General features: G+C 41.1%; 1 protein-coding gene across 1 annotated transcript in view; it reads left to right on the plus strand.

Moving 5' to 3' along the window:
- LOC130492921 (guanine nucleotide exchange factor subunit RIC1-like) overlaps positions 1–17,154 on the plus strand; it is an 86,711-nt gene that overhangs the window by 38,458 nt on the left and 31,099 nt on the right. The window contains exons 7-10 of the mRNA XM_056866694.1: positions 974–1,065; positions 7,024–7,112; positions 13,293–13,437; positions 14,659–14,707. Of these exons, the coding sequence (XP_056722672.1) occupies positions 974–1,065; positions 7,024–7,112; positions 13,293–13,437; positions 14,659–14,707 (375 nt within the window). The remainder of the gene's footprint in view (positions 1–973; positions 1,066–7,023; positions 7,113–13,292; positions 13,438–14,658; positions 14,708–17,154) is intronic.

Raw genomic sequence — 17,154 nt, forward strand, 5'->3', positions numbered from 1 at the left:
TTATGTTTCTGTGCCGGCTACCTTCTGCAGAATGCACGTCTATTGGTTTTGGAGCAATCTCCCACATCTGTTTAACTTCAGCAGAGCTGCTACATTCTATATGACTGAGATCAGGAGAAATTATAAACGTCAAGTTAATATTTGCTTATTAAAACCTGTGTTTTAAATACAGACTTGGAAGGTTGTTTTACTGGTTTGTTAAGCTGAATAGTTAAATACTGCCTTATTTCCAAAGACCTGCATTGAAACAAATACGACATTTAATGTCTCACTTTGTGAAATAACTTTGTTAACAGCAGCATCACACTTTATAGCATCCTTAAGGAAAAGATGGTTTTCTTATGGAAACGTTTAATGTGTAAAAGATTAATGTGTAAAAGATTCCCCAATCCAGCAAATTTGGTATTCTATGGATATTGTCAAAAATGTATTTATTCAATTTATTTCTCAACTGCCTTTCTACCTTCCAAGATGCTCAAAGCAGTTTAGATGAAAAGATAAAATGCAAAACAACAGCATCATTTACAATATTTCACATTTGTATAGCTAGGATCCAAGTGTGTTCAAGCACAAGGGGTTTAAGATGCCCTTTTGAAAAGCTGCCTATAGGTTTGGGGAGCCTCTGGAGTGGCATTCTACAAGGGCTAGAAAGGGATGCCATCAGCAGAAAATCTTCCCTTCCCCTCACATGCAAGCAGATGTGCTTGCCCTTTGGGGAATGGGGTTGGGAGAGAGGTACAGAGAATAATCCTGCTGCTTTTTATAATATAAATAAACTGTAACATGAACAATTTATATAAGGAAAATTGGTTTCAGTTCTTGTTAGATGCTTATTTGAAAGGTCCTTCCCTGTGACAGTCCCTATGTCATGTGATCTTAAATATAAGATGGGTTTTGAAGTATGCTGCCTTTGTCTGGAGTATGCTGTGTTCGAGACTAAACTATATAAAATCTTTTATAACATATCTTACAGCAGCTCCATGGTGTTTGGGCACAGGATGTTCTGGATGGAACCTGTGTGGCTGTAAACAACAAATACCAATTAATGGCATTTGGATGTGCAAAGTAAGTTATCTGCTTCAACTTTCCTTTCCTTTCAACTGTGACTCTTAAGGGAATGAAAATTGGTATCACTTTGTACTATATGTTCTTAAGCAACACTTTACTTTTTTTAAAGTTTCTGAATTTCTACTTAGGAATAGTCCTGTTAAATTTTGTATCTTGTTTAAAGAAAAATAGAAAATATGCCCTGTCTTGTAAAAAGACTTGTTGGAAGTATTTATTAATGAAATAAAACATTTTGCAAATCATACGTTAGGCTTGGGGAGGGGAACTCATCTGTCATATGTTTAATGAAGATAATTTGGCTACCGTGGCAAAGTCAACTTTTAAATTCTTCACATAGGCATACTGTCTAAACATGTTAAGCATCAGTGACTTGGGACGATTTTTATTACTAAAAATATAGCATGTTGTTAAATACCTTTTTATCTTCATCTTATTAGAGGCCCATTTGCAAGGGTGCCATGTTCTTCCAAATCTATTTTTGGAAACGATTTCAAGTAAATTCACTATTGTGTCCTAGAACGTAACTGACTGAGATTAAATATATGGCTGCCCTGAGGTATATGGAGATTTTGTCAAGTTACTTTGTATGGTGGCCTCCTCTGCCCTATTTGCACTCCCCTCCCCCCATCCCAATCTGACAAAAATCATTATAATTTTTTTTTTTACAGAAGTGCTACATATTTCTGAGATGGGTAGATCTTTTTGTTCCTCATTTGATTATTAGAATGCTTGAGCTACACTATTAGGATTCATAGCTTAGTGTGTGTGTGTGTTAAGTGCCGTCAAGTCGCTTCCGACTCATGGCGACCCTATGAATGAAAGTCCTCCAAAATGTCCTATCTTTGACAGCCTTGTTCAGATCCTGCAAATTGAAGGCTGTGGCTTCCTTTATTGAGTCAATCCATCTCTTGTTGGGTCTTCCTCTTTTCCTGCTGCCCTCAACTTTTCCTAGCATGACTGTCTTTTCCAGTGACTCTTTGTCGTCTCATGACGTGACCAAAATACAATAGCCTCAGTTTAGTCATTTTATCTTCTAGGGTCAGTTCAGGCTTGATTTGATCTTTAACCCACTGATTATTATTTTTTTGGCAGTCCACGGAATCCATAACACTCTCCTCCAACACCACATTTCAAAGGAATCCATTTTCTTCCTATCAGCTTTCTTCACTGTCCAGCTTTCACACGCATACATAGTAATAGGGAATACGATGGCATGAATTAAGCTAGTCTTGGTGGCCAGTGACACATCCTTACACTTCAAAATATTTTCTAGCTCCTTCATGGCTGCCCTTCCCAGTCTCAATCTCCTTCTGATTTCTTGGCTGCAGTCTCCCTTTTGGTTGATGGTGGAGCCAAGGAATAGAAAGTCTTGAACAATTTCAATTTCCTCATTGTCAACCTTAAAGTTGTGTAATTCTCCTGTAGTCATTACTTTTGTTTTCTTGATGTTCAGCTGTAGTCCTGCTTTGGCACTTTCTCTTTTAACTTTCAGCAATAGTCGTTTCAAATCTTCACTATTTTCTGCCAATAATGTAGTGTCATCAGCATATCTCAGATTATTAATGTTCCTCCCTCCAATTTTCACTCCACCTTCATCTAAATCTAATCCAGCTTTCCTAATTATATGTTCTGCATAGCTTAGTACTGAATATAATGTCGGGCTAGCAAATAAATGATCTTTTAGGTTGGTGCCCGTGCATTATGGAAGTCATGAGAGGGTAGCTGTAGCGATGCTACAATAGCATTGCAGGCAGATAAATTGGAAATCAGTTCATTTCCAAAAGGAACAATGTCTCGGCAACTTGCTAAGTCAATAGTTAAAGATACCTAACCCCTTCTCTAAGCACAGCTGAGTGGCTTTCAGCCCCATCCTACAACCCTGGGGCTGTTAATATCTTGTTCTTTCTTTTCAGAGAAGAAATAACTGACAAATACCCCCTGGCAAGCTGCAGAGAGCATAGTTGATAGCATGTGAGTCAGAACTGCCAGGTCTCCCACAATTGGAAGACAGGACAGCAGACTGATGTTCCCCCCTCCCCAATGTTGGGGTGCCTCAGACAATACATGGAATACACAAAGGTTGTGAAGAAAGCACCTTCCCCTGGAAGGAACTCCATGGTGTGACTGGCCAGGGCCCTGGCATGTACATACCATAGGGAGCTCTGCAGATGAAGGTTCAGAGCCCCGCATGTGACCAAGTTCCCTTTTGCCCGGCAGGGGGAATGCAGACACTGGAATGCACGATTGTGTATTCACAAAAAGCATTCCTGTCAACTGCCTGAGTACTCACTTGGGGAAGGCTTCCATGAGACCAATGAAAGTTATGGGTTCTGTTCCCCACTAGGGAGATGCGGGCCAGAATTCAAGTCTCACCTTTTGCCTAGCACCAGTTCAACAGCAGGGAGAGCCTGGATTAGAATCCATGCTTTACAATGGGAATGGTGTCCTTCCTGGCATCTCGCCTGTTGGATGACTGCCTCCAAAGAATTCAGAGATGTACAAGAAAATTTATGAGTAATGTTTTGCAGTAACTGCAAAGAGCAAGAGGACTCCCAAGAGCCTGTACATAGTAGTCTGGCATGGTCTGGGTGCTCCCCCATACATCTTAAAGGTTCCTATGGGGTGGGCTGCCCTGGTGGGGGGACATGGTATAGGCTTCTGTTGTGGGAAATTGCATTGGAACCATTTCTGTACTTTCTACTAGGAATGCTCCATGGGGCTCTGATCATGCATTTCAGTAGCCATCATAGGTGTTTGGGCAACTGTAGTGTCTGGTGACAGGACTGCTGTAGTGCCTTCTTGCACGTGAGGGGTTATCTGTGAACTTAGTCAGATAATGACCGAGAGGGCAGGAAGGGTTGCAACAGTGCTTGGCTTTTGTGACCTTTTCTTACATGCCCAGGGTAATGCCCATCGCCACTTTGGGCTCAGGAAGCAATTTTCTTCCAGGCCAGGGAGGAAACCTGGAGGGTTTTTTTTTTGTCATCTTCAGGGCATGCAGTAGGGGACACTGGAGGGGAGGTAGTTGTGAATTTCCTGCATTGTGCAGGGGATTGGGCTAGATGACCCTGGTGGTCCCTTTCAGCTATGATTCTACACTGTCATAGTACTGTGCCCATATATGCCAGGTACCCCCTCCCTTTTACCAAAGTCCGTCCTTACTACTAGTGACTGTTGTGAGTGGGATATGACTTAGTCATCATCCTAAGGCCTTTCTAGGCATAGCTTAGAATGTGGGACCATTGTTGTTCTATCCCAAGGTCATTAATTAGAAAGCCAAAAAAGAGCAAGTTGAGGTATTTTTTACTGCTTTACTATGACACCATTTTTCATTTTTTAAAGTAAGATAGCATATGCCACTTCCTTTAAAATAGGTAACCAAAGGTTGTTGAAAATCTGAACTGATGTAATGGTGTATGGGCTACCATGCCAAAATAATTTGAGAGTAGCCGGAGTATAATAAGTATATGAAACAGCCATTTCAAATAATGAAAGTTAAGACGCTCATTAATATGTGTAAGGTGTGGCTATGATGTGTGTGGAATACTTATTGTGAAAGGCAGTCTAAAATGTCAAAAAGATTTTATTAATGCTTTCAGTGTTCAAATAGAGAATTTGCTTTTATGATCCCTACCATAAAATCAGCCTTTGAATTGTATAAGGACTGCATGTAAACAAATAACTTAGACAGAAGCAGGCACAGGGCCATTTTTAAAAGAAATGTGTGCAATGTTATTTTTAGTATGTAGCAAGAGAAGTATAATATATATATATATAGATGTCTTGCTTCTATGGATGGGTAGTTCTTTCCTTAGTACTGTATTGGTTAGCTCTGTACTACAGTGTGGGAGTGACTGGCAGGGTTATGCCTGTGCCTTTAAATTGTGTTGTTGGAGTCATTCCTTACTGAGATGTTAACAAAACCTGTGGAGGTGGTGAAACAATATGTGAAATATCCATTGAATGAACAGAAGAAATGGATAGATAAAAATCTTTGCTCTTCTGGAAAATAGATGGAGGAAGTAGAGTAAGTTCAGCTATTGTCTAATGTTTGTTTTTGTTTATTTTCAAGGTTTATATTCTGCCTTTCTACAAGCATTTAGGTCTTCAAGTTGGCCCACTCAGTTCTTCTAGCAGATAGCTAGCGATTCTCTGCTCTGAAAGATACTCAGCTGCTTGCGTACAAATCGCAGCCACTATGGCTAACGATCCTTGTATAACTTATATATGTATATAACTACATCAGGCTCCAAATAAACTTCAACCACTCAGTTGCAGCAGATTGTAGACAAAACTATAATAAATGCAGATAAAGACGGTGGCGGAAGAATATCCTTTGAGTAATTCTGTGCTGTTGTAGGAGGTTTAGATATCCACAAAAATATGGTGGTCAACGTGTGACTCTTTAGGACACCACCCAACACTTTTGCTTTCTTCTCCCTCTCTGAAGATCTGCTCAGGTCGTCCAGCAACGCTCTCTGGGTATTTAAATGGAAGATTTTTTCCTCTGTGAAGCCATATTTTCTAACATGAGCCTCGTGAAGCCAACTTAAGTGTTATTGAACTTTTATTCTCTCAAAAACTCAGTGTATCACTTCAAAGTCTGAAGGACAGGAAGGGGAGGGTCTGTGGCTCAGTGGTAGAGCATCTGCATGGCATGCAGAAGGTCCCAGGTTCAATCCCCAGCTTCTCCAGTCAAAGGGACTAGGCAAGTAGGTGATGTGAAAGACCTCTCTACCTTGAGACCCTGGAGAGCTGCTGCTAGTCTGAGTAGATAGTACTGACTTTGATGGACCAAAGGTCTAATTCAGTATAAGGCAGCTTCATATGTTCAACCATCTGTTGCACTTGCTCTATAAACACTGAGAGTACTAAAAGAAATACCTACATTGTCAAACTGATTAGTGGAGATAATCTACAGCATGAACTTCAATGGCTCAGTATAGATTAGAGGTTGATGTCTTTGATCAAAGCAGGTCTACTATGATTCATAATTTCCGTTTTATTATTGTTTGGTTTTCAGACTGAATAAAATGTCAAGGGGTTTTCAGGTCTTAGTCTGGAAATGTTTGTAAAATTAAAATAAAAACTCTTTACACTAAAAAGCGCTAATGTTTAAAAACAAACTATTGCTGGGAGAAATACTTTGTAGATTTATGCGGATTAATTCTGAATTTAGAGAGCCATGCTTATTCTATACTCTGAAACTATTTTACAAAAATAAATGCTACATGATGTTCTGCTTTAAAAAAAAAACTACCTCTTCTCCCCCTTCCTCCAAGTCCTTTCATCACCTCCTGTTATTTTTAATTGTCTGAGGCCCTGTTCAGACCTATAACTGAAATGAATTTTAAGGACTGGGAACAAGTTGTGAGCTAGTATGAGCCCTGTCTTCTTGTAAGCTAATTTTCCTTTGCCCTCCTTTGAGATACCATGTTGCCATGCAGAGTTATTTTTCCTAAACTCCTTCCCTACACCCCCAGTCCTTCTCCTTGTCCTGTCCAAAATCCATAAAAACTTGTAGAATTGTGGTAATTCTCGATGTTAAAGGACTCCAGGGCCATCCTATGAAAATGCATTTCTATGAAATGCTTGACAAAGAATCCTAATATTGTTTGTGTTTAATACAGGTAATATGAAGAGGCAGGGCTGGGGGGAGTCTGAAAGCTCTTGAAAATAAAATATGTTTAATTATTGTTAAAGTAATGGCATTAAAATGTAATAGGCAAAGATATTTAAAATGTTAAAGTGTATAAAAAGATAAAATATGAAACTACTCTTTTTTCTTAACGACTTCGCTAGGGTGTTAGTTTTGTGTTCTTTTTAACCTAATGGGTTTTGAATTGGATGAGCTGATGCATATGAACTAATGTATGTTAGGGGGGAGCGTGTACTTGCCCAGTCTTGCATGAAAAATAAAAACATTGTGTTCACAAATGGCATATTCTTTTTCAGTGGTTCAGTGCAAGTTTATACAATAGATAATACCACTGGGGCCATGCAGCTGTCTCATAAACTGGAGTTAACACCCAAGCAGTATCCTGGTGAGTTCATTAAGTTTGATACCAAATTGTTCATTATTCAAAAATATAACTTGTTTTGTTAAAGTATAGCAAGTTAACGATTTAGAAAATGCCAGTAATTCATAATGGCACCAACCCTGAAGACAATATATTACTAGAAATACAGGTAGATTTAGATTTCATCATATATATATGTCATGAACAGGTTTATGCAAATGAAAATGTTTTTGCTCTCCTCCAAGTTTTTAGTTTTACTCCACAATGCTCTCAGATTTTACTGTCTTTATGGTTGTACAATAAATGCATTTTCAATAGAACTGCAGTTTTTATTAAAGGTTCAAAATGAATACTTCGTAGACAACTAAATGATGAAAAAAATGTGTGTAATCTATTTTAGCATAAAATACTGCATGTGCAGGAAAGACATGAGGATATATACGCTTCACATACAGTTGCATTAAATGGCAGTGGATAGAATATCCAAAATGAAATTGTTGAACAAATGAAAAAGAGCTTGACAATTTCACTGAGTTATTGTGAGTTCCAGGGCTGGTTCTTATATGTATTTGTCACGTGAAGACTGCAAAATCAAACGATGATTGCACATCTGAATTAGCGATCATAGAACTTTCCTAGTGTTCTCTTTCAACTGAAACATAATGCTTGTTGATGAAGCTAGTTCACACATTCTGTTGCTGGTAATGTTAAGTGAGTAATATATGTGTGTGTGTGTATGTGTTAAGTGCCATCAAGTCGCTTCCGACTCATGGCGACCCTATGAATGAAAGTCCTCCAAAATGTCCTATCTTTGACAGCCTTGCTCAGATCATGCAAATTGAAGGCTGTGGCTTCCTTTATTGAGTCAATCCATCTCTTGTTGGGTCTTCCTCTTTTCCTGCTGCCCTCAACTTTTCCTAGCATGACTGTCTTTTCCAGTGACTCTTGTCGTCTCATGACGTTACCAAAATACGATAGCCGCAGTTTAGTCATTTTATCTTCTAGGGTCAGTTCAGGCTTGATTTGATCTATAACCCACTGATTTGTTTTTTTTGGCAGTCCACAGAATCCGTAACACTCTCCTCCAACACCACATTTCAAAGGAATCCATTTTCTTCCTATCAGCTTTCTTCACTGTCCAGCTTTCACACGCATACATAGTAATAGGAAATACGATGGCATGAATTAATCTAGTCTTGGTGGCCAGTGACACATCCTTACACTTCAAAATATTTTCTAGCTCCTTCATGGCTGCCCTTCCCAGTCTCAATCTCCTTCTGATTTCTTGGCTGCAGTCTCCTTTTTGGTTGATGGTGGAGCCAAGGAATAGAAAGTCTTGAACAATTTCAATTTCCTCATTGTCAACCTTAAAGTTGTGTAATTCTCCTGTAGTCATTACTTTTGACTATATATATGCAGGTATGTATATGCATGCATGAAAGAGTCCTAAGAAAGTTCCTGTATAAATGAGAGCATTCCTGTTTAATGCTATCCCCCATCCCCTCTGAGACTCATATAGGATTTTTTATATTTGTGAGGACCCGTCCCTGCGGCCCCCGCCTATCTGCCCCGCGGCCTGGCCAACTCGACCCGGAGGGGGCTTCCTTGGCCTCAGAATGGGTGTCCTGAGAGAAGGCCTCTCCCTCCTCTTCAGCCCCTCGGGCGGTCCCTGCTCCACCGAGCCACCTGCTCCACAGTAACCGTCGCCGCTTCCTCCCCGGCCTCCATGCCCCTCCTGGTCATATAGGCCAGGCCCCCTGGGTTCCGCCCCTCTCCCCTCCTCCTCCTGCCAGGCAGGGGCTCCACCAGTCAGCCCCCGCCAGCGCTGTCGGCCCATCTTCCCTCTCAGGGGGACCATGGCCGTGCCCCGGTTGATCGGCGGCACCTGCTCCGCCCCCCCTGCTCATGCCCGACCGCCCTGCGGCCTCTGCCCCTCCTGGCACCTTCTCCGTCGGGGAAGACCGCCGCAGAGCCCGGGCCTCCGACTGGGCCTTCGGAGGCAGCACCTTGTGGTCCCTGCCGCCGCTGGCGGCGATACCTCGCGGCTTGGTCCCAGCCTTCCCAGTCGCGACGGCGTCTCTCCCAGGGCCTTCGTGGGCCGCGGCCCAGCCGGCCCCGCCCCCTCGCGGTCCCTGCCGGCACCGGGCAACGTCACCTCACTGTCCGGCCCCAACCCCTCCAGCCAGGACGTCGAGCCTTCCGGGGTAGGCGCAGGCCGTGGGACAGCAGGCCCTGCCTCTCCGCCTCGAGCCGGCCGCAACTCCCGCCCAGTGAGTGGGCCCCCGGGCAGGCCCGCGACTGGGGCTTGCCCGGGCGCGGGACAATATTAGTCTCCAAGCTTGAAAGGAAGAAAAATACTGTTTATTTTCTTGTAATTCTGAATGCTGTTTTGTGCATGATTGTTCAGTGCCACTTTATGTATCACAACTCTGTCCACCAGACTGTTTTTTTCCTTGCCACATTCCTGAATGTATTTCAGTTGGGACATTTGTACAGAGGTCCCTACTCCTTTATAAGCACCTTTGGGTGAATGTCAATATGGGATGCTAAACAACTGTTGGAAGGCAGTCCTCCATGGTCTCTTCCTTTGAGAGCTTCACATCCACTTCTTTCACTCAGGGAGCTTGCTAGTCTCCCAGTGTGGGAATGCACAGAAGCCATGACAATGAAAATAGGGTTGTACTTGTACCTGCTGTTCATTGAGTGGTCTTCTGTGCAGGCACAGAAGACCACTCGATGAACAACAGTTACAGGTAAGTGCAGCCTTGCTTTACTAAACTGATATAGCATTCTGCCAAATTTTCCCAGTTCTGGAAGTAAACATATCAGCAGTTTAGCAAGCTCAACTAATTCCCTTATACTGTTCATACAACATGAATGTTTAATGTCCCCCCCCTTCATTTTAGCCATAATAAACACACTTGAGATGGCAGAAAGCCATTTGCAGCTAGCACCAGCGTGTCAAATTAGGAACCATATAAAAATACAAATCTTGTTCTCTCAAGGGCAGTCTATTTAAGGACTGATTGCATAAATCAAAGCTATTTTATGGGGGCAGCTGTGAACTCTGCTCTTGATAGTTCAAGATGCTTTGGTACCCTGAAAGGAAACCTGGCAAGGCTCCAAAGAGTTACTTAAAATATAGCCAAAAGCCTGCTGGAAGCCAATTCAGATTTTTAACAGATTTTTGAACTGTTTGTATACACATACATACACGCCCTTGTGTTACACACAGCTTTTGAAAATCACTTTGGTTTCACAAGACGTTTTTCAGACCTGAGGGCAGAAGGAACAAAGACTTCAAAGACATTTTGTTTCCTAATGCTCCCTTAGGTATAGCTTTATATCTTGTCTACCTATTCTGTTCTACATTTTTCTTCTTTTGTGTCATGCATAATCTCAACCCTCAGTTACTTCTGTTGTATTCTTAGGGTATTGATTAGTGTTAATGGATGGGGGCACCATGACCTGGATAGCCCAAGCTAGCTTGATCATCAGATCTTGGAAGCTAAGCAGGGTTGGCCGAGGTCAGTATTTAGAAGGGAGACCACCAAGGAATACCAGGGTTATGATGTGGAGGCAGGCAATGGCAAACCACCTCTGAAGTCTCTTGCCTTGAAAACCCCACAGAGTCTTCATAAGTGGACTGCAACATAACAGCAAAAAATATGGATGGGAGGACTTGAAATGGAAAAGCAGAGATTTAAAATTTATTAAGCTGATAATGTTTATATTACTGCATTTATTAAATGCAATCCCAGCATTTATTTAGCTCCAACAGCTAATCACTGCTATTAAATATAAAATATCCTTTGAAATGATTGTAGAAAGTTTAGGGCAAGATCCAGTTCATTGCTAGTGCAAAACTTGTGCATAAATGAATCTCACACCCTCTCTCACACCTCAATCTAAATTATATATGGTGGTATCTGCAAGACAAAAGGGCTTCTTCCATAGGGCTGTTTAGCTTGGAAAGAAGGCGGTTAAAGGGAGACATGATAGAGGTCTATAAAATAATACATGGTTTGGAGAGAGTGGACAGGGAGAAGCTTTTTTTCCTCTCTCTCATAATACTAGAACATGGGGTCATCTGCTGAAGCTGGAGGGTGAGAGAGATTCAAAACTGATAAAAAGAAGTATTTATTCACACAACACAGTTAAATTGTGGAACTCCCTGCCCCAGGATGTGGTGATGGCTGCCAACTTGGAAGGCTTTAAGAGGGGAGTGGACATGTTCATGGAGGAGAGGGGTATTCAGGGCTACTAGTTAAAAAGTATACTAGTCATGATGCATTCCTATTCTCTCCATGATCAGAGGAGCATGCCGAATATATAAGGTGCTGTGGAACACAGGCAGGATGGTGCTGCTGCAGTTGTCTTGTTTGTGGGCTTCCTAGAGGCACCTGGTTGGCCACTGTGTGAACAGACTGCTGGACTTGATGGACCTTAGTCTGATCCAGCATGGCTTTTCTTATGTTCTTATGTTCCTTTAGGGATTTCCTGGTTCAGTCAGATATATTAAATTCTAGTGCTCCTGTTCAACCCTTAGGGCACTTTAAATGTGGAGGATGTGTGCCCCTTTTCTTTGCCGGTTAGGGAATTCCAATGTACTGATACAGGTCTTAGGTTTTCCTTGAAACAGTTTAGCAGTTGTGCAGCAAAGAATGTAGTCTATGTTATTAGATGCCCATGCGACCTTCTTTATATAGGCATTAGCACAAGAGTGGTCAGTCAGGATCATTGAACATAGGTCTAAGACTAGAACAAAAACTTTTGATGCCCCAATTGTCAGTCACTATCTGGAAAGAAAACACTCAGAATCAGACTTACAATTTTTTTAATTTGGTGCTTGAAAAAACATCTGTATAATAGGATTAATGCAGAAAAGATTTTACTGCAAAAAGAGTCCAAATTCATTCATTTATTTAACACCGTGTACCCTTTGGTCTTAATACCAGTTTTGATTTGTCTTGTTTCCTCTAAATGCAGTTTTCTGTTCATATCAGTGTGAGAGTTTCAGCTGTGTCTCATTAACTGATACTTAAGATACGTTCCCTGTAAACCTCTTTTACTAAACTATGCATTTGAAATAATGATGTTAATTGTATCAGGGAAGACTACTATAATGTATGTCCTATGATTAGGTAAGATCCGTGTATATACTTTATTTATTGTAAGTTTATTTGTTGTTACATTGTATTACATTAGTGTTTTCTCCATAGCAACTTTATCAGGCTGAAGAAGTCGTTTATGAAACTGGACTGCTCCGGGCTACCGTCCTAAGAGTTGCTTTACATTGTTCTTCTAAGAAGTTTCTCTACATTGTCTACTCCCAGGAAGTGCTTTATTTTGGCTGTAATAATAAATGATTGATTGGTTGATTGATTGATTGAATTCACAAAGTGAACTGTATATTGTTCTTGCTACTGTTTTCGGGCCAGCTATTTTGTTCCCGTCTTCAGCGTTGTTATCCGTGCTGTTTTCCTGTGTTTGTTGGCCCATTGCCAAGGCTTGATTTTCTAGTCCTAAAATAACACTATGAATGGATTCAGCATATAAGTTTCATGGTACTTTTCATTATAATTAGTATTTAACTTTATGCAGCTTCTTGCATTCATTTTGTACCGATTGTACTCATATGGACTATTTACCACATTTTGTTACTATTATCTTGGGTACACAATGATGCACTGTTATACTTTGTAGCAGCATATTTGTACTAGCTCTTTTAATATTAGATAGATGCAGCTTTTTGTGTGATAAGATTGTGTATACACGGATTGCTTAGTCTGTTGGTCACTGGGCTGTGAATTTCTTTTTTGTGTTGCCAGAACTTTCAGCACAAGGTTTTCCGTCTTTTTCATATATGTATCTGCAAGAAACATGAGAAGCTGCTAGGGTGAATGGTAGGTCTGTGTGTCCTGCCCATCCAGTCATTTCTTTTTGCTTGCTGAATTCCCCCTGTTCAGTTTGAGGCATGAGGGAGGGCATTCAAAGATCTTCTGTATACCTTCATAGCTCTTTGTACTATTTGCATATACAGAACAAGTATGTAGAAGAAATTCAGGCTATGTTGAAAGTGGACTGATCTGTGCCCCTTGTGTATTTAATACACAAATGATGCCCATCTTTAAAATGCTTCCAAAAGCCTGTGTGTACTTCTTAATATGCGTATGTTCTGGATTTTTTTTCTATTTTTTGTAGATATTTGGAACAAAACAGGAGCTGTTAAATTAATCAAATGGTCACCTGATAGTTGTGTTGTTATGGTGACCTGGGAATATGGTGGACTTTCCTTATGGAGTGTGTTTGGTGCCCAGCTGATCTGTACTTTGAATGGAGATTTTGCGTAAGTATTTAAAAGCATTATTATGACTGTGAATCTTCAGCAGAATGGATTGGTCCATCTTGTAATATTCAGCTTTTATTTAAAACATGTACTAATCACAGAGGTCAGTATTTTAAACAGTAAAAGATTCATTGGACCTGCTGTAGACACATACATTTAAAAGCCTCTGTGCATGCCCTTCAGCCATTTTAGTTTGCTGCCACCTGGGGGTAGATTAAGCCCTGTGAGACTCTGAATATTCCAGGCCAGTCCTATGGGAGGTTCTGTGCATGTGATTGATAAGGGGAATACTTTCTTTGCTTCTAGAAGGGTGTTTGGGGTATATTCCTTGTTGTCATAGGCAGCAGCCTCTCCATCAATATTTCTGGTAAGCAAACAGAGATGCTACTAAGATAGTCTGTAAGCTGAAGTTCCAAGTTCAGAAGGTTTATTCTAAGAACACACCTAAGCAAATGAAAGGGAAGGGGAACCTTAGAAGATAGATTTATTTATTGTATTTGCACTTCACCTTTCTCCCCAGTGGGGATCCAAAGCAGTTTACATTTTATTCTCATAACAATCCTGTTAGGTAGGTTAGGCTGAGTGTATGTGACTGGCCCAAGTTTACCCAACAAGCTTCTGTGGCAGAGTGGTGTTTCAAACCTGGGTCTCCCAGATCCTATTCTGACACTTTAAATACTGCACCTCACAAAAAAGTGGAAAATAATCAGTTTCTAGCTAACTTAAAACTCTAGTAGCTACAACTTCCTCTGCATATAGGATTAGGCAGGGAACATAGCTGAAAGCCAGTAGATTGACTGGAATGTTGTCAAAGAGTTCTCTTCTTGCTAGCCCATATTTTAAGGGTTCCATGCTGGGAGGAGGTTAATCTTTTATCAATCAAGAAATGGGGGGCTTATGCAAATATCTCCTCCAAAAACAGTTCAGACCACTGATCTTTTCCCCATGATGTGTGGTTTTGCACACAGCATTGTAAAGCTGAGAATGCCAGATTTCATATCCTGTAAGCAGAATAAATAATATGAACTTTTTCCCCCAAAGGCAGGTTCTGTATAATACATGTAGAGTTAAAAGCAAAGATTTGTGGGTGGCAGATGAAGAATTCCTCCTTGTCCTTAATTCCTCCTTGTCCCTAAGTATATCTTCCTATACAGAAAGCAGGTGATTTTTCTTAACTTTAAAAGATCTAGTATTTAATAAAATGTGCTTTTTTATTTTTAGTTATCGGTCTGATGGTACCAAAAAAGACCCTCTAAAGATCAGCTCTATGGTAAGCACAGAAAAATACTGTAAAAGCTGTTACTGGGTTTTATTTAGGGAATTTATATAAGGCCACTGTTCCAGTACATTAAAAGGAATGATTCCTCAGTCTTCTCTTGCAAGGGAAATGGTGCTCAACTTGGCAAAAACAAAACACTTGATGAGGAAAGGGAGTTACAGCCCAGGATAGGCATAGGAGTGGAACATGAACACCTAGTTTCTTTAAATGAAATTTAAGTCCTCAGCGCCAGATTAATTGCATCCAAAGATACTAAAGGAACTGGCAGCTGGAATTGCAGCGCCTCTGTCCATTATTTTTGAGAATTCTTGGAGAACAAGTGAGGTGTCAGAAGATTGGAGGCAGGCAAATGTTGTCCTCATCTTCAAGAAGGTGAAAAAAGAGGATCCAGGTAACTACTGACCCATCAGTTTGACGTCTATACTTGGAAACCTCTATAGCTGCTCAACAAATCATTAAACAGTCCTTGAGCATTTAGAAAGGATATATGTGATTACCAAGAGCCAGCATGGGTTCCTTAAGAACAAGTCAGGTTATTTCCTTTTTTGAGAGAGTTGCTACCTTGTTGGAATGCTGTGGACATAGTCTATCTTGATTTCAGTAAGGCTTTTGATAAGGTTCTATATGATATTCTTGTTGACAAGTTGATAAAATGTGGTTTGGATCCTATTACCATTAGATGGATCTGTAACTGGTTGACAGATCGCACCCAAAGAGTACTTGTTAATGGCTCCTCATCCTCTAGGAGAGGAGTGACAAGGGGAGTACCTCTGGGATCTGTCCTGGGCCGTGTGTTTGTCAGCATCTTTATAAATGACTTGAATGAAGGAATAGAGGGGATGCTCATTAAATTTGCAGATAATACTAAATAGGGAGGGGCAGCAAATACAGTTGAAGACAGAATCAAGATTCAGGATGTTCTTTACAGGCTGGAAGACTGGGCTAAAACTAACAAAATGAATTTCAACAGAGATAAACATAAAGTTCTGCATTTAGGTAGGAAAAATCAAGTGCATAGTTATAGGATGGGGGAGACTTATCATGGCAGTGGTACATGCAAAAAGAAGCTAGGAGTCTTAGTAGACCATACACTGAACATGAGTCAGCAATTTGATGTAGTAGCTAAAAAGGCAAGTGCGATCTTGGGCTGCATCAACAGAAATATAGTGTCCAGATCAGGTGAAGTGATGGTATTGCTTTACTGTGCTCTGGTTAGACCTCACTTAGACTATGGTGTTCAATTTTGGGGCACCACAGTTTAAGAAGGATGTTGGCAAGCTGGAACGTGTCCAGAGGAGGGCAATGAAGATGGTGAGGGGTCTGGAGACCAAGTCCTATGAGAAAAAGTTGAAGGAGTTGGTATGTTTAGCCTGCAGAGGAGATGACTGAGAGGTGATATGATAGCCATCTTCAAGCATATGAAGGGCTGCCCTGTAGAGGATGGAGTTGTTTTCTGTTGTCCCAGAAGGTTGGACCAGAACCGGCGGGTTGAAATCAAATCAAGAGTTTTCAGCTAAACATTAGGTGACAGAGTGGTTCCTCAGTGGAACAGGCTTCCTTGGGAGGTGCTGGGCTCTCCTTCTTTGGAGGTTTTTAAGTAGAGGCTAGATGGCCATCTGTCAACAATACTGATTCTGTTAACTTAGGCAGATGATGAGAGGGAGGGCAGGAAGGGATGAGTCAGTGCTTGGTTCTCCTGGCTCTTTCTTACATGCCCAGGGTGATGTCGATCATCACTTTGGGCTCAGGAAGGAATTTTCCTCCAGGCAAAATTGGCCAGGGATCCTGAAGGTTTACCTTCCTCTGGGCATGGAGCAGGGGTCACTGGGGGAGTGTGGGGGGGAGGTAGTTGTAAATTTCCTGTGTTGCGCAGGGGGTTGGACTAGATGACTCTTGAGGTTCCTTCAATGATTCCCCCACTGTATTCAGTTGTTGTGGTATCCCTTTCCCTGTTTAATGTAGGCATTTTTAGGATTATTCTTTTATCTAATTTAATCAGGAAAAGTAATTCAGAGTCATTGCGATTTGCTAAAAAAGATTATGTTGCAAATCTTGGTAGATAGCCCATCTAGCTCCACTTTGAAGTTGTTTCATCTAGCCACGATAGACTATGATCAGATAGTTGAAGAGAGGTGATGGTGGGGAGAAGTCCATCCATTTTTGCTGGATGTTGCTTGATATATTACAAAGGACTAACTGGTGTATGATAGCCTCATCTGCTAGGGCAGTTCTGTGTGCTTGCTGTAGGGTAGTGAGATAATCAGAAGAAGATAGGGCCAAACAGCAGTGGAGGAAAGGAGCAGAACTCTGTGAGGGGGGGAGATAATGGTACAGGAAGGGCTGGGGATGGAAAACTGAAGAAAAGAGCTGTGAATGAGGGAGAGAATGGAGAAGGAGGAAGAAAGCAACCTACTGTTTTTCACAAGGACCTGTAAGTA

Source organism: Euleptes europaea, unplaced genomic scaffold, assembly GCF_029931775.1.
Source record: "Euleptes europaea isolate rEulEur1 unplaced genomic scaffold, rEulEur1.hap1 H_2, whole genome shotgun sequence".
Taxonomy (NCBI): Eukaryota; Metazoa; Chordata; class Lepidosauria; order Squamata; family Sphaerodactylidae; genus Euleptes; species Euleptes europaea.